This window comes from Neofelis nebulosa, chromosome 8 (genome assembly GCF_028018385.1).
Source record: "Neofelis nebulosa isolate mNeoNeb1 chromosome 8, mNeoNeb1.pri, whole genome shotgun sequence".
Classification (NCBI taxonomy): Eukaryota; Metazoa; Chordata; class Mammalia; order Carnivora; family Felidae; genus Neofelis; species Neofelis nebulosa.
In genome coordinates, this window is record NC_080789.1 from 34,418,084 (window position 1) to 34,438,775 (window position 20,692).

Genomic DNA, 20,692 nt, shown 5'->3' on the forward strand with positions numbered 1-20,692 from the left:
GAAGAGAGCTGAAATTAGATTGGAGGGTCTCTCTCCTTCTGTGAGATCTACCTAGGCTTTTTCTGCTTGATGCTTTGAGGATAACTTTCTTGGCAACTGACCTTAACACTTCCATACATACTTTCTCCCCAAACCGGGCATAACTCTTCTCTCCTCAGCAGGCTTTTAAAACCCCTCCTAATCCTCATTCCTTATCCCAGCTCTGAATTCCAACCAGTCAGCTTGGCCAGGACTCCAGGGGTCAGTGTTCTGAGGAACCATCAGCTGGCAAGTAAGACCCAGTTTATTAAGCCAGGTCCTAATAGGGATTTTATCTCAGCAGGCTCAGTCCAACACCCCCGGGCTACCGTTCCCTTCTTTGCCCCACCTTTCTATTTTGTCTTTGAGGGTATTGTTTCTCTCTACACTCTACGCCTGGTTCTAAACTCAGGATTCTGCTCCCCACCTTTCATGTCAGTCAAGAAATCTACTAGAAATAAGGAATAAAGCTTCTGTAGCTCCTTTTCTCCTTTGCTTCCTTCAAATATGAACTTTCTCAACGGGCATGGTGGAAAGTGTGGGTAGGAAAGGGACGGAGATGGGGAGCCAGCAATTTCGTTTAAAGCCTTACAAAACTTAGAACATCTTAGGATGCCAGCTCCTTCAGCCCTCTAAGTGCTGGGTAGACATTGACATTGGTTCGGTCACATGTCCTTGATGGGAATGAAGCGCAGTGCCTGCGGAAGGCGTCAATATGTAATGTGTCCAGTCCAGAAAGCCAAAGGATGGGCTTCAGACCTACTGTAGATTCAAGTGCCACCCTCTTCCAAAACACTGTTTTCTCCTCATTCCCCTGGCACCATCAGATGCTAACAGGTGAAAGGTTATTTTGCGAAATGACTCTGACGCTCTGATTTGAAGTTACATCTAACATTCCTGCAATCAGTTTGTGGTTGTTGCTGTTGTTAGATGCCCACTCCCCAAACACAGCAATTTGGGGTGGGTTTTTTTTTCTTTATTTAGCTCCCTTTGGAGCCTAGAATTGAAGTAATTGAATAAGTTAAAACTCGTTGAGAGATCCACTGAAATGACTATTTGATTCCCTCAGACAGGGACACACACATGTAAATTCAGATAAGTCAAGTTCAGATAAGAGGTTGGCTCTCTGTCAGCTTGACTTATTTTATATTAAAAAAAAAATCTCACGGTCCAAAAGCTGCTTTTAATGCTCCCCTCCCCCAAGAGAATATATTGTGGGAAATGAAAAATATTTTGAGTACATACATCAAAGCTGCAGTTGAAACAATGTGTAGATCACTCTAGTTCCTTTCTTTCTCAACGTATTGAAAGAAACGTCACACTTCTATAGCAATAGTGGGACTGTCAAGATAGCGTTGCAAGAACTTTAGTCTTAGCACTTTCTTTTTGTGGCGAGAGTTTGAGGCATATTGCTAAGTACAGCTAGGAACAATGCGTGCTGTTATCAGATGAACCATGCCAAATGTAGAAAAGCAAGGGTCTGGGGAGGGGAGGGAAAGATGGGTGGAGGGAATACTTCATGAAAAAGTACTAAAATAATTGAATGTCATGTATGATGGCAAGAAGCCAGGTGGCTTCGTGTTTGTGTGTGCTCTGCTGCTGTTTTCCCTTCCTGGCTTCATGTTCAGCCTCCCCACAGCTCTGAAGACATAACAGATACAGAAATATATTTTGCAACGAAGCAGCTCAAGAGGTTTCCATCAAAATACAAATACATACATGCACGAAGAACTATTTAAGCTTTTCTTTTAAATGCATGTCCCAATCTATCATCATCTACTCCAGAAAACATACCTACAGACTAATTTGTAACTTCGTCACGTTTTTGAAGCTTCTGTCTTTCAATCTGAAAGGAAATTATTTGGATTTTAATCAATCCTGTCAGTCTGTCAAGTGTCCTGTTACAAAGCTCTCAACTACAATAGATTAAATTTACCTGTGATTTCAATAGTAATATTAAGTATTTTGGTACTTTAGAAACTCACGCGATTTTTCAAAGACTTGTGCTTGTTTTTGAGTTTCAACTTGTTTCAGTAATAGTTTTTCACATAGTTGCCCTTTTCTTAAATAGAGAAATGGATTTGACTTCTGTTTTCTTAAAGGGTCCAAATTAAATCTAAAAAAATCTAAGACTATTTTCCCCACGTGGAAATATTTTGACTTATCCAACATGTCATGGTTTACATTTACTATGACATTGTTTACATTTGCTAGAGAAATGTATTTTATTACAAACATAAAAACGTCATAATTCAGCCACGATAATGGAGTCACCTTTATTTCTCACTATAGCTGTTACCATCGCTCCAGGAAGTTGTGAATACAATAAAATAAAAGAGCGTTCAAGTAAGATCTCTTCTAGGACATATGTGCTTTTAAATCGTTTATAATTACACTAAGCTGTATTGAATTTCTGCTCAGATTTTACTGGCAATTAATCATTCGCCTATAACACGCCGCCCACCATTTCATCTGAGGCAGGAGTTGTTTAAAGTTCCATCCAATGTATTTTAGGTCCATTTTTCCTGCTGATTATGTGGATAAGTCTTAAAGACAAGGGCTGCTTCTCTTTGAGATGTTGTGCATACACATCCACGCATTACGTTTTCACGTTTCAGGTAACGACTTAAAGCACGTCTCGATATAGACAGGGGCAAAATAACACGACGGACGTTACCCCTTTGCCCTGGAATTGTATACAACGTAAGTGTAAAAGTCCACGGTCATTAAGCAACCCCCACCAGGGGTTACGATTAAGAGACGACGCAGCAGGTCGTCTTACGATTTAGAAATTTCTTACGATTAAGAAATCGACGCAGGTCCAAAGAGAAAGCAGCTGTCTCTCTGTGGGATAGACCCCCACGTACTGTACCTGTCCCCCGCCCACCAGTACCCTTTACCTCGCGGGACCGGAAAAGCGCAGGGCTCGCAAGACCAAGTGGTGCGCTTAGAACGCACCTCGTTGGGAGCTGCTGAAAACCACGCGCAGTCTGGATTAACCTCTCTGCGGAGGTGCTTTACAGATTCGACAGAAGGAAGAAAAACACAAACGTGTTCGTTACACCCAGGATTATTAAGAGAGAGGGGAGAGAGCGCCAACTCTTTTTATTCGAAAAACCATTAAAGAACTATAGGGAAAGGTAAAGATGATTCTCTCTCCTCTCCTCCCAACCTGTCCTGTCCGCCCCTGGCAAACGTGGATTCCTGATGTGAATTTTGATAAGTGTGCTTTAATTCGCGAAGTGTCGTACGCAGATTTGGGGAACCAAATGCACTCTGCGGCTCGCAGAAGGAAAGCCGAGCCCGCGGGCCGCCCCTCCTTGGGATGCAGGCGCGACCAGTGGCCGCTCGTGGCGTCCCTGCCCCTTAGACCGCACCCCGGATCCCGTGCCCTACCTAGCCCGGTGGCTGTCGCAGTTCGGCCTCACGCCAAAGCTCTCCTGTCGGGAAGTTGTGCACAGGCTGTGAGCGGAGCAAACTCCCCGGGGGCAAGTCGGGGCGCCCCCCTACACCGGTGGGCCGCCACCTGGTGCGCACCTCGGCGTAGGACGACCGTCCGGGCTGCTGGCCCGGGGGAGCCGCAGGGGACTGCCCTGGCCTGCCCAGCGGGGTGAAGTCAGAGTCTCCAAACGGCGCCTGCTTTGACCTCCAGGCTGCGTGCGAAGTCACCTACGGCCGGGACGACGCTGCGGTTAGGGGCGCATGTGTGGGGGAGTCTCTATTCTGAGCAAAGAGAATGAAGTTTCGCTTCTCCTGCAAACTTAAAAGCGCCTCTACGACTACAGAAAGAAGTTAGTGGTTAACCGATTTGCTGCTAATATTTCACCAGTGGTGCTTTCCCTCCTTTAAAGTCTAACTCTTGGAAAAACAACATATTTTAAGCTTTCCATCCAAATATTGATATTGGCAAATAGATCATCCAACCGTCCCCTGCTAAGGACAGTGCCCTTTTTGTTTCACAAGTTGGCGATCAGAATTAATCCATATCGCAAATTGCTGCAGATTTAGGGGATAAAGCAGAAGACTTGTAACTAACCCTTCTGGACAGCGTGTATGCATGTGTGTAAAGTAACGCACACATCACTCTTCTTTCTACCTGCCTTCCACAGCGAGAGAGCCCCTCTCCTGGTTGGGGAAAGCCAGGTTTCAGTCTGACTGCAAGAGGTTCCTGGTGAATACGTTAAACAGCAGGCAATTGTCTATTCCCTTTTAAGATCCTGATTTACAGTAAGCGTTTCTTAACCTTTACTGTAATTTTGATATCCTTTTTGTTAAACAGAGCTGACGCACTACCCCTAGAGCAGGGGATAGCCCAACACTTTCAAAGGCTTGTGCTAAAAAGGAATCCCCAGGACATCAGCGGATTACGTCATTTTTTCAGCTCCCACATCACATGTTCCTTTGTTATGAAGTCAGAGCAATTAAACACTTTGCTACCTTCACAGTTTGCGCTCTGAGATAACAAAACCTCATGAATGCACAATTTATCAATAAAGTTCAAGTATAACAAGCATTGAAAATTTACTGCTATTCTTTCAAACTTAAGGGAGCGTTTCTTTTTCAAGTTACCAAAAAGAAAATAATGGCTGTAAACAATTCATTTACATTAGACTTTTTGTGAGATTTCGACCACTTGTGCAATATATATATTATATATATATTATATATATAACATACATAATATATATATTATACATATGTAATATATATATATATATGTATGTAGGATCAGCTGTGTTCTTAAGGAAGATTTTAATTTTAAAAGGAACTTGTTTTGGGGGGGAATCTCTTTAATGCAGTTATTTTAGGGAATTCAAATATTTCAAATAAAGTTCATTTCTGATTAACATTAATGAAATTATTTCTTTGGCACTGTATTTGATTCACATGTGCTACTTTTGGGTAGAGGGACTTACAGTCATTCTTTTGCTGCATGAAGAATTGTTCAACACTTGAATTACGCAAGATCTCGATAATGGATTATTCTGTTTTAAGAACATCCTTTAATTCTGCATGTTAATACAACTGCATTTCTAAGGTTAATACAACTTTGAATACTGTCTCCAAGTTTAAAAAGTAATATAAATCTTGGGAAAATTAATAAGAGAAGCTTTATCAGTGTAATTTTATTTTTCATGAAATAAAATCGGTCTATAAGCAATGAATGTCTCATTTAAGCTACATAAGCTTCTGTGGGTGTCTCTAACTGCTGAGTCAGAGTGGAGGCTGATGGTGTAGAATGAAGGGCTTCTCTAAGTATCTCATGCAACTTTTTAGTTCCATCAGTGAACACTAGAATCCTTTAAATCATTTTTAAAAAATTCCCTCAAGTATTTTCTATTAAACATGGTCCTTTATTCAATATTTTCTCCAAAAGCTCAACTATAGATATCGCACTTACAAAGTTTGATAAAGTAGGTATTCTTAAGAGGAATGAAGATTGAGAATACAAGAAAAATTGGGAGGCAGATATTCTGGAGAAGGTGGAATAGTGGAATTAAGTCAACGGAGACGAATACAAAGTTTAAAATTAAGGTTAAGAAAGTAAATGCAGAAGAGGGGAAGCAAGGCTTATAAGGGTCCATACGTTAAAGATCTGAGGATATTTTGAGTCTAACAGCATGATTTAGTTGCTAAGGCAGGTAAAAGAAACTTCACTTACATTAGCAGAAAGAAAGCACCCCCTATCAAGAAAGATCAATCCTCACTACATACTTTACTATGCAGAAGTCTAGAGAACTAAGAAGCGCCCTAACATTATTTTTACCAAGAGAAATTGAGCATTTTGAGCTTCTCTAGTGTACAGTGGGTGGAGTCAAAGGGCATTTGGAAAAGATGTCATGCAGAGAATGGTTAGAGCACTTAGTGATCTTTAGCGAAGAGAACATACGCAAAAGAATGACTACATTTTTTCAGTTTAGCCCCAGTGGTGGGCCCAGATGGATTGGCTTCAGTTAGAAAACAGGTTTTTTAATGTAAAAAGCAAGTGTTTTAACAAGAAAGTTCTCTGTGATTAAAGTGAGCTGATTCTCAAAGTTGCATGCTCTTGGGCAAGAGAGGTGACAGAGGTAAATCTGTGCTGTAGGAGCCTCTTCCAAATCAAAGCTTCCGAATGGTGTCCTTCACGCTTAACATAGTATTTCATCTGTGAAGATTCCTTCACAACAAATTACTGTGCTATTAATTTCAAAATTAGGATTAGTTTTCTCGAAGGAGAAAAATGTTTTTTTCATATTTTGCCTTAATTATGAGCCGAAATTGAAGACTACACTTCGAAAGAAAGTGTTCTCTGTCAAATTACCATAATATCACTCTGGCCTGCCTGTACTGTTGCTATTTAGGTAACTTTTACCTATTGATGGCAAGTTTGGCTAACTGGTTACCCGGAATGTCGGCGATAAGGTATATGTGCATACCCATTTTGTTTATAACATCAAAAGTGTAGTAAAATGCAGGCTAGATTCACACTCACTAGGTTTGGGTCCACCTCTACCACCTGCTGGTTGTGTGATGCTAAGAAAGGTATGTAACCATTTATGATTCAGTATCATCTTCTGTAAAGGGGGGGCAGGAATAATACCTACCTCAAAGGATGAGAGTGAATATAAAAAGAGTTATTGTATCTCAAACATTTGGAGACAGTGCTTGGCCATATCATAAGCACTGTTTTTACTGTTACGATTTTTAAAATTCAGAATGGGAAGGCACTTGGTAAGGATTATGGACATAGTAGAAATAAACAAGTTGTGCTATGGAATCAGAAGTGATTTTAAAAAAGAAAATTTGACTATTTAAATGAAGAAAATGATACCTCTAATTATTATCCTTTAAGAAAGAGAAGGAGAGAGGATCACGTATGTGAAACAAAGCTCCTTGAGGACCTTCTGTCCTGACATGTGTACTGGTTTGAGGTAAGTGCATTTGCTGCAGACTATAAGTCGGTCACGTTGTAAACATAAGTATCATCTCTAATAAATTTTCCAGGATTTTTGTGACTCCGGAGACTGGGGTCCTGTTCCCAGCTCTATCACTAACCATCGGTCCGTAGAACCAAAAACAAATACAGTTAACTATTAAAATCTCAGCTTCTCCTAATAAAATATTTCCATTATGAGTCATGTATTGAAAACAAGACTACACCGGGGGCGCCTGGGTGGCTCAGTGGGTTAAGCACCTTGGCCCCAGCTTAGGTCATGATCTCAGGGTTCCATTCTTGAGATGGAGCCCCTCTTGGTGCTGTGCGCTGACAGTGTGGAGCCTGCTTAGGATTCTCTCTCTCTCTCTCTCTCTCTCTCTCTCTCAATCTCTCTCTCTCTCTGCTCCTCCCCCACTCATTTTCTCTCTTTCAAAATAATCAATAAGCTTCAAAAAAAATAGTACATTGAAGTTATTTATTAGAAATACAATTCTTATCATTTAAATAAATTATATGGTTTTTAGGACTATAAAACCATGGTTTTAGGACTATAAACATTCAGCTATGGACTGAATGTTTGTGTCCCCTCAAAATTCATATGTTGAAACCTTGATGTCCAATGTGATAGTATTTAGAAGTGGGGCCTTTGGTTGGTGATTAGAGTTATGTTTTTGATCATGAGAGTGGAGCCCTAATGATGAGATTAATACTCTTATAAAGGGATGAAGAGAGGTGAGGTCTTGTCCTCTGCCATGTGAGAATATGGCAAGAGGATGGCCATCTGTAAACCAGCAAGAGGCCCCTCACCAAGAGCCTGACCACATTGGCAGCCTGATCTCAGAACTGAAGATTTCACAACTGTGAGAAATAAATGGTATTCTATTACAGCAACCCAAGCCAACTGAGACAGAGAGAGGCCTTACAATTCTTTGATCTTAATATATTCCAAGTAAATAATAGAAATTCTAGCTTTTTCTAGGAATTACTAAATTTAGAAGACTCAACATAGTGTTCCTGAAGCCTTTATGGAACGAACCCATTCCCTGGCATAGAGCAGGTTATTTAGGATATCACTCTCTGTATCAATATCCTTGTGAGGAAAGCATTTACAGAGTTCAGCCCATGTCTATACTGGGAAGTGGCTTCAATTAGATTTAAGAACATCAGCATATGTAAAACTAACTCTCAACAGACTTCCACAGGCTAACACCTTTGTAGGTCATTCGAGTGTTCTCCCCCTTAACTTAATAAAAAAAAAAATAGTGCATCCATTAATCAGGGACTTTTGAGGGGGTAACTTTACTGTGATCATTTCATATTTGAATCAGATTAAAATTTCCCCCTGATCATGTCTATTTTTATTTTGAGATTATCTCTGTAATTATTAGTAATAATAACATTGTCTTACTATTTTTGAAAACCATCACATAGCAGTTTTCCATCTAAAATCTATAGGCAGGACAGATTTCAGGGTACTTTATCCAATTTTACTTCCCAATCACATTTCCTACTAATTCCCTCTCTTTCACCAGGCTTTCTCAGTTCTGTCCAATAATCCAGTCTCTGGACTGTCCTATCTTCCGCTCCCTAGACATGTCACTGTTGGCTGTCTCCAGGTATTTATTCAGGCTGTATCCTTTGCCTAAAATGCTTTCCTTGATATCAATTCATCCTTTAAGGGCAGTTAAATAGAATATGAAAACACCTTTTTCTTGTCCATTCTCATTTGAAACTAATACTCCCCATGCCCAAAACATTTCTTTTTATATTTAAAGTTAGTTTATATTTATGAAGATAAGAAAACAAGTTTCTTTATTTAAAAGTTCATTTATTTATTTGGAGAGAGAGCGGGAGAGGGGCAGAGAAAGGGAGAGAGAGAGAATCCCAAGCAGGGCCTGCACTGCCAGCACTGAGCCCGATTCAGGGCTTGAACCCAGGAATCCTGAGATCATGACCTGAGCCAAAATCAAGAGTCGGATGCTTAACTGACTGAGCCACCCACGTGCCCCCAAAACACAAGTTTCTGATTAATCAAAAAAAAAATAATCAAGGGATGGGTATGCTTTTCTTTGTCTCCCTAGAGAGACAATGAGCCAGTTATCCCCCTTTGAAGGGAAGGGGATGACAAGTGGAAAAGTGCACCAGTCTAGCCAATTACCTGGCATCCCCTTTGGGACCTGGTTTGAAGTGGAAACATTTTGTGGATCTATTTTGGAACACAGAACACTGCCTACAGAGTTGTGGTGGTGGCGTTTTAACCTATTTTCTAGAAATGCTTGTTTTACTTATCCATGTGAAAAAATAAATGACCATGCTATTAGAAATGTATGTCTTTTACATTTCCTAAGTATTCTACATCCTTTCAGTGGAGAGTGCTCAACATATATGTATTTGAAGCATTGAATTCTGTTGTCATTTCAAGGCAAATTTAGAGAAGCAAGTTTTAAAGATCTTTTAAAAATGTTTTCCTTCTTTTTCATCACCAGTACTCCATTGTGTATGTATGTGTGTGTGTGTATATATATACATATATATATACGTATATATATATATATGTGTGTGTGTATATATATGTATATATATATACGTATATATATATGCACCACATCTTTATCCATTCATCAGTCAGTGGACATTTTTCTTTCCCTAATTTGGCTGTTGTTGATAGCGCAGCTAGACACATTGCGGTACATGTGCCCCTCAAGTCAGCATTTTTGTATCCTTTGGACAAATACCTAGTAGTGCAATTGCTGGGGGTATTATGCTAAGTGAAATAAGTCAGTCAGAGAAAGAAAGATATATGATTTCACTCATCTGTGGAATTTGAGAAACACAACAGATGAACACAGGGGAAGGGAAGGAAAAATAAGATAAAAACACAGAGGGAAGCAAACCATAAGAGACTTTTAAATACAGAGAATAAACTGAGAGTTGCTGGAGGGGAGGTGCGAGGGGGATGGGTTAAATGGATGATGGATATTAAGGAGGGCACTTGTGATGAGCACTGGGTGTCATATGTAAGAGATAAATCACTGGGTTCTACTCCTGAAACCATGACAACACTGCATGTTAACTAACTTGAATTCAAATTAAAAAAAAAAAACAGAAAAAGGAAAAAAATAAATTAAAAAATAGAAAAAAGGAAAAAAGAAAAAGAAAAATATTTTCCATCATTTCATAGAAATACTTGCTAAATAAGGTATGCGGAATTGATCCAGTTGTTGGTTTAATTTTGGAAGATGGATCTGGAAAGATTTTCTTTGCCAAGTCTATCATTTAATGAGTCCTCATGATACCCGAGGTTCTGAGCCAGGGGCTTCTCATATACTTTGTCACTTGACCTCACAGCACCCTAGGAGTTAAGATCCTAATTTAATGGTAAGCAAGCAGGCTCATAGTTTGCTACTTGTTTGAAATGACATAACAGAGTAAGGATCAGAACACAAGGCAGATTACAAAAAATATGATCTCTTCACTTTCTTCCATAGGCCTCATTCTGAAACATGTACTGAGCAGAACAAAACTGCTGTGCTGATTTCTTATTTTGTTCTATGTATTATATTGAGTTATTCTAAGTATCAGATTCATTCCGAAGTTAACAGAAGGTCCCTGGCTAGACAAAATTTGAATGATTCAAGGAGAGATAAGAAACAGATTTACCTTTACTTCTATGTTTGATACATATCAGTGAGAAATCATCTTATTTTTCTCAAACATTGTAATTTTAGGGTCTAGTATGGCTGAAGTTTTTTTTTATTCCTGTAAGATAATGTCTTCATAATTCCATTTCATAAAAGAAATGTATTGGAGATATTGGGCTAAGTAAAATATATTAATTTTTATCAGTTACATTTTTTTACATTTGTAATGTGGTTATCAGAAAATTTAAAATTACATAAGTAGTTCATATTATATTTGTACTGTAGAATGCTGATCTAAAACAATTCTATAACAATTCTCTATGTATCACAAAAATAAGTTTGACATTTCTATTATAGCTTTCACAAGAGAAAATTATTTTTAGGAAATTCTAATGACCTATTTATTTAAAAAACAGCTTTACATTTACTCACCTGGTTACCTCTGGTAGATGCATTCAGTTCTCCATAAAGAAATCATAGACTTGAAGTAGTTTCTCATCTTGTCCTCTGCATTGAAAAAGTGGTTATACCAATACCTAAAATGTAAGGATGTTGTGAAGATTACTCTCAGTCATGGTAAAAATAAACCTTGAAATAAAAAGGAAAACTTGGGGCGCCTGGGTGGCTCAGTCGGTTGAGTGTCCAACTTCTGCTCAGGTCATGATCTCACAGTTTGTGAGCTTGTGCCCCACGTGGGGCTCTGTGCTGACAGCTGGGAGCCCGGAGCCTGCTTTGGATTCTGTGTCTCCCCTTCTCTCTGCCCCTCCCATGCTTACGCTCTGTCTCTCTCTGTTTCTCAATAATAAATAAACGTTAAAAAATTTTTAAATACAAATAAAAACAAAAAGGAAAACTTTAGCGGCGCCTGGGTGGCTCAGTTGGTTAAGCGTCCAACTTCTGCTCAGGTCATAATCTCAAGGTCTGTGAGTTTGAGCCCCTCATGGGGCTCTGTGCTGACAGCTCAGAGCCTGGAGCCTGCTTCAGATTCTGTGTCTCCCTCTCTCTCTGCACCTCCCCCACTCAGGCTCTGTCTCTCTCTGTCTCTCAAAATTATTAAATAATAAAAAAAAGAAAGAAAAAAAAGGAAAACTTTACCTGTAGTGATATTAATTAGCTCACTTTTCTCGAAAGCTTCCTATAAAGGATCTTCTGTAGCTCCTTGGCTAGTTACTGTTTGAAAACAAAGATGACAAACAAGTACCAGAGAAGCCTTTACTCTAAACTCCTAATGCTAAAGCAGACCTTCCTAGTAGTGGCCCTCTTTCATGCTGCTCCACGCGTTCTTCTTCACAGAGCTCTAGAGTCTTCATGATCCCTTCTGCAGGTGGCCATTCCAGATCTACTAGAGGGGGCTCTTGCTCTAAAGTGCTGGCAGGGATATGCCATAAATGAAAAGTCATATGGAAGGTTTCATTTCAATTTCTGACTTAGGTAAAATTCTGGCTCCTAGGAACAGCAGAAGAACTGCATACTATTTGGAGGGGAAGGAAAGATGGTGGTCAGGTAGTACCACCTAAAGCATATGTTGATTGGGGCACCCAGGTGGGTTAGTTGATTAAGCGTCTGACTTCCGCTCAGGTTATGATCTCGTGGTTCACAGGTTCATGGGTTTAGGTACCACACTGGGCTCTGCACTGACAGCTCAGAACCTGGAGCCTGCTTCAGATTCTGTGTCTCCCTGTCTCTCTCTGCCCTTCCCCCGCTTGTGCTCTCCCACCCCAAAACACAAACAACCCCCCCACACACATTTAAAATAAAAATAAAGCATTTTTGACTACATGCTTTTTAGAAGTTATAAACATTATATTTACTGTTTCCGAATGTATTCATTTACACAACTGTTATTGGCTTTTGTGTTTTATGTAGATTAAAACTGGATTTATAATACAGTAAGATGCCAAATATAATATGGTTCCCATTAAAAGACCTTATTTATGTCACAGTTCAAGTCATGCCATTTGAAAATTAACAGCTATACATATGTAAAGCCTGAGATAACATAAAGACTACAAGGTGGGTGCTAATTCTATTTCTTACCACCGGTAACATAAAAGACTTTGACCGGACTTTATGAGATGGTCTCTTATTAAAAACAAATACAAAACAAACTTTATATGTATATATATATATATATATATATATATACACATATATATACATATATATGTGTGTGTGTGTGTGTGTGTGTATATATATATATATATATGTTAATTTTAACGCAGAGTTAAATGTAATTACACCATCTTAAAGTCTAGAACCAAAACTGAGGTTATTTTTCCTTCTTATTTCATAATATTCACTATGTTTAGCAGAATCAAAGTTTCCTTTTTTTGTAAACTAGAATTTTTGTGCCCTGTTTTCTCTGGTCACTATCTTTTGTCTACTATCTTCCCAATTATTTTCTGCAATGATACACCCTACCTAAGTTATGTCACACAATAGCCTCCGAATCAGTACTATCCAATAGAAATACAATGCTAAATATACATGTCATTAAATTACTTTACAATTAAAATTTTCAAGTGCTTACATATTAAAAATAAAAAAGAAATTATTTTAATAATACATTTTATTTAACCCAAAATACTATTATTTTAACACATCAACATAAAATTATTGGGCAATTTTGAATTCTTTTTTCATGCTAAATATTTGAACTCTGCTGTGTATTTTATGCTTACATCATCTCTCAATTCAGACTAATTGTATTAAAAGTACCAGGTAGCTACATGTGGCTAGTGACCAATGTTTTTGACAGCATAAGTCTAGATAATAGTTCTTTAGCTTCTGAAAAGAGGCTTTCTCTGAATCTCACAATCGTCATTGACAAAACTGCATCTATGCAAACAAAAATATCCTGGTAGATAATGGATATTATTCTGTATTGAAATAGACAGAATTACCTCTCCTATTAGTGAGAAATTAATTAAATTAATTAATTAGTTAGAAATTAATCCTGAAAACCATTATTCCATAGAATGCATAGGGAACTTCTTCCCCTACATTAAAGAATATTCTTTATTCTCACTTTCTCCCAGTATAATCATGAAAACCATAAATTCAGATGGTGAATTATTTGTTGAACTCCAGAGATGATAGAAACTGCATTTAGTAGGGAATATGATAATAAAGGAAATAAGGGCTGACCTTACCAGTTTATTTTTCTTTTCAAAAGAATAAGCAAAAATGTTTCTCTTTTCTAAGAAACTTACAGTTACTTCAATTATAGCATACTACCAGTAAAATATTGTCAAAATATATCCTACATGTTTATTATTCTCAATTTTGGCTCAATGTTAACCTAGATTTTGAGAAAAATGAGAAAGTATGAGTAAATTAAGAGCAACTAAGATCATGGCAACAGCCAATTCAATAACAGCATACTCAAAGCATGTAGCATCTAAAGCTGCTTATACTGATGATGTGAGGATTTAAAATTAGACAGAGATCTCTTAAACCACTGGTATTTATTGTTCATTCACAATTTTTATTAAAAAAAACTTTTAAACCCTGTCTATGCCTTCCAACTTATTCTTCCTAATTAAAATGCAGCATCCCTTGTTTTCTCCAAAAAAGAAAAACTCAAAACTATTTTCCAGGAATCCTGGTGTATTCTCCCTTTTGCCTTTAAGGCACAGCATTGCCTTTAACAGTTCTTTGGCTTTCGTTCTATTATTCTGGCTTTTCTGTTTTTTAATGTGGTAGCTGTACCTACAACTAATTCATGAGCACAATAAGAAATTAGGATTTGGAATGCTTCTCAAAATACCTAATAAGCTCTCTTATAAAGCACCATGTACACAAAGATGTTGGCAGACTGAAACTTGGGAAGGTGATACCCCATAAACCAATATAGTTAACTCTCATATTAAGACATTCTGGAATCTCCAAACACTGCCTTCCACCAGCCTTCTTGTGATTGGGGATTCATTTTACCATTCTCATTGGAAATGACTGGTGATTGTGATAGCACTGGGGAGGAGGGCAGGTAGGAAGGAGAGCATTGGGTTGGGAAGGGTTAAGGAAAGACAAAAGGTCATTTAGGGTTGTGCATTTGAATAGCAACATTACTTGGGTCCATAGCTATCAATCCAAAATTCAGTCAACTAAGTGAAAATATAGGCTCATCCAAATCTCAAAGACAAATATTTGCCTTAATATCTTCCCAAGGCAACAGGAGAAAGAATATCTCTTCGATTTCTTTTAGGTTTTATTTAACTTTTAAAATTAAAAAAAATTAAACTATTTTTAAAATTTTATTCAATTTTAAAATTTACCTTTTTTATTTTCACAAACACAGATAAACTAGTGTTAAAAATAATGTTTGAACTTTGATTTTGTAAATGATCATTTTAAGGCCAGACATAATAAACAACACTACAAAGATCTTCCAATTTAACACCATAGTCAGGAAACTATTTTATTGACATCTTCATCAACCATCGGCTACAAATTTAAGAAGCATCAGCACCCATCATCTTCCTCAAAATTAATATTATGGAACACACAAGTCACTGACTACAGAAACTACAGACTGAATTATTTTTAGGCACTAAAACAGTTTAATCATAAACATCTCACTTCTCGTACTTTTTCATATCATTGATTTGAACATATGAACCATAAAACCCCATCAATTTCATCTCTAATGTGGTTTTCTCTTGCAGGGTTCACAATAAGTCGAGATAAAATATTTTCCATCATTACATTATGTTGGTTTGTGGATGCTCTTAGTAAAAGGATGACCTAACAGCGTGTTCATAAAGCAACTACACATGGAGCTTATGTTCCAAAGCTCAATTTCGAGGCCACAAGACATGAATCTCTGTTTTCTTTGATTGACAGCTCAAGGTTCATTACCATTTCTATCTCAATCAAGTTGAAAGAGATTTATAGATCTGAAATGCAATGGAGCTCCAAATGTAGATAGGGGGCACAAACTAGATAAATGTATCTCTAAATCTGCTTAGTCATTTTTAGATGAAATGCTTCAATAAAGAGTAGGAAAAACAAAGAGGAAGAATCTAAAGCTCACTGGATCCTATTAAAAGCCACACACTGGGAAGTCAACGAGAGAACTTAGCTTGGGGAAAGAAGCTCCAGACTCAGGAAAGTAAAGGACCCCAAGGAGCGTGAAAGGTAAATGCAGCATTTGCACACTGTATTTACTAAAACATCACAGAATATTAACCACAAAGTAGTAAGAATTTAATAAAACTGGCCTGTGATTTTAGAAAATATATTAATATTACAAAATTTTGAAATTGAGCTTTAAAAAGATTTTTAAAATCATTCTGAGGCGCCATAGCTAAAATTAAAATGAAAGAATATTTTTGGGTCAGTAGAATCATGTGAATGAATCAGAATTATTATCTACCTTTTAAAAATTATAAGGCTAATATACATTTGAATGAAACATTACATATAAAATATCCAATTTATTAAATTGATATATTTAAATTTATGTTTCATTTTAGTTTAAACATAAAGTATATTTTCTTAACATAACTTATCTATTTGAGATGATTTAAAGTAAAATTAAATTAAAGGCCATTTTCATTATCTATTCTAAATATTTTACACATCAATTTATCTTTGAAATATCCAAATAATAATCTAGTCAAATAAAATTTATTAATATATAACTTATTCATTAATACTATAAACAATGTCAATAAATTCTAGTTATATTCTCTTACAATATGTGTACGGTATTACAACTTCTTACTGGTAACAAAAACCATCTTTAATACATACGTCATAAAATCTTTAAACAAAAGAAGAAATTGGATATGCAAATTCCATTACAATATTTTAAGAATTAATTCTGGAGGCCATTCCTCATAAACATAGGAACAATAGCTAACCTGTTTTTTATAGATGGGAAATCAGATAACTCCATCAGAAAACAAAACTGTGGAATATGTATAGTAACACAAATTAAAGACAGTGCTCTAAAACCTTGTATTCAATTGGTAACATGACCAGATATCCGTAGATCTCTTGAGAAAACCGTGCGCCATATGTTTTGAATGCTGAAGCTTGAAGAATTAGTTTGAAGTTTTCTCCTTCTTTTTGCCACTTCCCCATCCACCACTGAGTTGTACGGGATAGTCACGAAATGACATACGTTCTTTCTTAGAAGGTCTCGAATTTGTTATCATTGGTGCAAGTATTCCCTTAACTGAAAAACCTAGACAGTGATATTAAATGTACAATTTCACTTAACTTGATCCAAGCAAAATTATATTTTAAGGTAAGAAATATATTTGTCAACAATGTGCATTTTAGAATTATGATCTTTGGGTTTAAGAAGGGCATATTGAGTTCACTTTTGTCTGAAAAATAATCAAGGTTTGGTATAAAGTACATTTAGGTTAAATGAAAGGAAATGATTGAAAAAATCAAATAGATATGTTTTCTTCTATCTACAAATTAAGACTGGTATTTCAAGACTGAGATGATATATCTTCCTAGTTCTTAGGTATTTAAATTTTCATAGTTTAAAAATTTTTAACTGTTTTTATTTTCATAAATATAATCTAATTAGTTTTAGAAATGGTTCTACTGAATTTAGGATTTCTTCAGAAAGAAGAATTCTTGGTAAAACAGAAAATATATTAATTCTAGAATCTAAAGATATTCATGGGTTCTAGTCTGGCTGCGTAAGACACAACTTTGTGACTATGGACAGGTTACAACCTTTCTGAGCCTTAGTTTTATAAATGAAGGAAATTATCTGTGCAGTATAGGGTCATTGTGAAGATTGCCTTTTTTATTATATTGCAATGGTGGTAAGGTCTATCAGAGTGCTTTGTAAACAGGTGCTATAAAATGGAAAAGTTTATTATTTATAGTCAACAATTTAGAATTTATCCAGAGAAAAGCATCAAAAATTGTTAGAATCTAAAAATAAATAGTAGTTGAAGGAATGGGATAGTGGATTAGGAATATTTTACTCAGCAAGATCCCAAGATGCCATATCAAAAATACTATTAAAGAATTATGATCATCTGCTTTAAATCTCCTGATGATTATGCAAGCACAGGGCTGCATCTGTGGGGAAAGGGTTTGAAAAGCAGCAGTGAGGAATCCAGAGCTCCTTTAGTACTGGCTTGAGGCAAAGGTTCAAACCACGTGACTCTTCAGTGTGATGCGTCTGTGCTTTAATAAGTTCAGGAGGGGAAATATCTATTTTTTTTTAAATAATACTTTTCCAACCAAAACTTAAAATATTTACAAATATATAAATCTAAATAGAAAGGTTAGGAAACACTAGACCGTCTGGGGAAATTTGCCTTAATTTCAAATTTGGTGCAGCATGATGGTGAATATTGGTTCATTTCACTTTATATGTAAAAGCTCTTGCTTTTCGGGTATTTATATCAAAATTGTGAGTAGGAAAACAAATTCAAAGTAGTTGATGAACCTCTATAAAGGTAGAATATTTTAGTCTGTGGAAAGAATATGAAAGAAAAAGCGGGACGGGGTATGCTGGGCACAGAGAGGGTAATACGTGTGGCTCCAGCACAAGCCTGCAATGGAATTGGTAGACAACATAGCTTGGGAGTTCAGAGACCTTCCCAGCTGGCACTCAATCAGAGGCAGAGGGACGAACAGCTACGCCAGGTAAAGTTCGTTTTCAAGTGCTGACCAGAGTTAGCCTGCTTTAAGCCATTCCCTCCAAGTCAGTCAGTAGTCCTTTGTGACACCGCAAGAACTTTCAAGCAGCAGGAGTATTACTAGTGCAGAAAAGTGAGAATTTCCTAATGATAAAATAGTGGCCTAAAAAAATGTAAGAAAGCATCCTAAAAGCTCACCCCCTCTCTACTTGCTGTTACATATTGAAAATATTTTTTTTTTCCAAGAAACAGAATAGAATGTCTCCTTTGGTCTATTTTAGAAAACAACAGTAACAGCAAACCCTCACCTTGCCTCAGCAATAAAAATTCTTTAATGAATAAATAATTTCCTGGATAGCAAGTATTTTTTTAGGAGAATATATCATTTCAGGAGAAAGCTGGGGCTGAAGGAGCAGGGAAGCAGGGAGGTTTGAGAACTGGGACACATTCAGAATTCAGATATATTTATTTAAGACAAAAACAGAAATTAATAAAAGAGTAAGCAGATTTCCACAAATGGCTGACACAAGTGTTTTCTTCCAACAAAGAAAGCTAATTACAGTTCCTTGCAAGCATTATTCAAGGTAATATGCACAAGTAAGTATGCATTTTAAAATATAATCCAATAACAGTTCATTATTGGTTAATTTTTTAATGACAGTATCTTAATAGTATACAGATGTATTACTTAATGCTTTTACTCTTAATATAAGTTTTTTAATCAAAGATAAATAATATGTAAGGAGGGAGACACTTTCTGTACAAAGTATTGAAATAGTTATAATTTCATATACTTCTAAAATAATTATTTCAAAATGAAATAAATTGAATTGTGTTAAAACATGGCTTTTCTTTAGACCAACTGCTCACTTTTAATAGTCTGCATTCTAAAGGATTTTTCTATTGACTATAAATTTATTGTATGGTACAATTTTTCCCCCTAATATTGTTCTGTTGTCTTTGTTATTTTGAAACGTTGATGAATCTGCAAGTCTTTTTGTACTTACCCACAATGTAACTGCATTTTTAAGAGGCTGCTTGTAAATTTTTCATTGTTTGGCAAACATCCTTTGGCAAATAATTTTAAAAACATATTACGTGGTATTATAAAACAGCTTTGTAGTAATTTTGAAGTATATTTTCAGTAGAATGAAAATGCTGTAGGAAATTAGTGTTTAAAATTACAGAAATACTTATATTTATACATATAGTTTTTAAAAAATATATTTTTGATGTGATTAAAGGCTTTCATTTTATTGTTTTGCTACCTATAAATAAATAATTTGCACAGTAATCAATATAGCGTATTCTCCCATTGCATTTAGTGAGAGTCTTTTTGTTGGCATGTAAATTCTTGAACCACCAGATACATGGAACATAAATCGAAGAGTAAAACAACACATCTATAAAGGAACCACATATTGGCATTCATTGTAAAGCCATTACTTTGTCCTGTAACTACTCTAGAAATGGAAAAAAAGAAAATAAAGAAGCAATTTAATACAGTCAATGTATAATCATTCTAAAATTACCCACATGAAAATACAATAGTGAGAGAATCTTACCTCAAAAAACTGACATGAGAGCTAGACCTACTGATAGGCTCCTGGAATAAAAAAATTATGACTGAAGGACCTCTAACTGTTTTTGTCTCTTTCCTGCTACATTATCGTTATAGATTTTATGTTTCTTTAACAACAGTCTGGCACATATTTGCAGGTGATCATACAAATTAACCAATCAGTTTCTTACATATATGCTGAAAGTAGGTCTTGATAAGAATGCTCTATCTTCCAATAAGTCACTTCTTTGCCACATAATCTGTGTTCTGCTAAAGATTTGTTCTGGTCCTTTAAAATTTTTTTTTGGTTAAATCCTTGGTTCTTTAACAAATGTCAAGGTCTACATATGCTATGTTTTGATAAGTAACTTAATATGTAAAATGCTTTGAATGACTCTCCTGGTATGTATAAAAAATTTTTTGTTAAACAGGTCAAAATAGAAATTTCATGATGTATAGTGATACGTCATTGGATTTTCATCAATAAACCCAACACTATGTGTCTGGATATAGAAATCATTTCAAAGTCCTTCCCATATTGTATTGCTTAACAGCAGATACAGCACAAGTAAAGCATGGAGAAAAAAAAAAATTCAACATTTTAATGAAAGTGACCAGAACAAATTTTTAGCAGCAAAGCGTTTACATCAATTTAAGTGCTGTAAATGAGTTACACTGGGTAAGTCTGGGGTTGAGGTAGTTATTACAGTGTTCAAATAACAGTTGCTTTTTAAGGTCATTGCTATGTCCAACTTTGAATTATAATGATCATTCACAGTGAACTTCAGTTAGTTAAAGTTTAAAGTCTAACACTGAGAATGAAAATAAAACAAATAACAGGTTGTTTATATTATATTCAGATTTTCTCAATAAATCCCAGAAATTTTGCTTGTTTCTGAAATTGTTTTCAAGCTTTTTCAGTGACTAAAATTTT

The 20,692-nt window shown here is 36.2% G+C and overlaps 1 protein-coding gene across 4 annotated transcripts in view; it reads right to left on the reverse strand.

The window, feature by feature from the left end:
• Nucleotides 1-11,007: 11,007 nt before the first annotated feature.
• LRRIQ1 (leucine rich repeats and IQ motif containing 1) overlaps nt 11,008-20,692 on the reverse strand; it is a 215,974-nt gene continuing 206,289 nt past the window's right edge. For 3 of the 4 annotated variants that reach the window (XM_058741878.1, XM_058741877.1, XM_058741876.1), the window contains one exon: nt 16,286-16,768. In XM_058741878.1, the coding sequence (XP_058597861.1) occupies nt 16,626-16,768 (143 nt within the window). In that variant the 3' untranslated portion in view covers nt 16,286-16,625. Of the gene's footprint in view, nt 11,112-11,670; nt 11,746-16,285; nt 16,769-20,692 lie in introns of those variants that run through there. The other variant, XM_058741880.1, reaches the window with a different exon arrangement.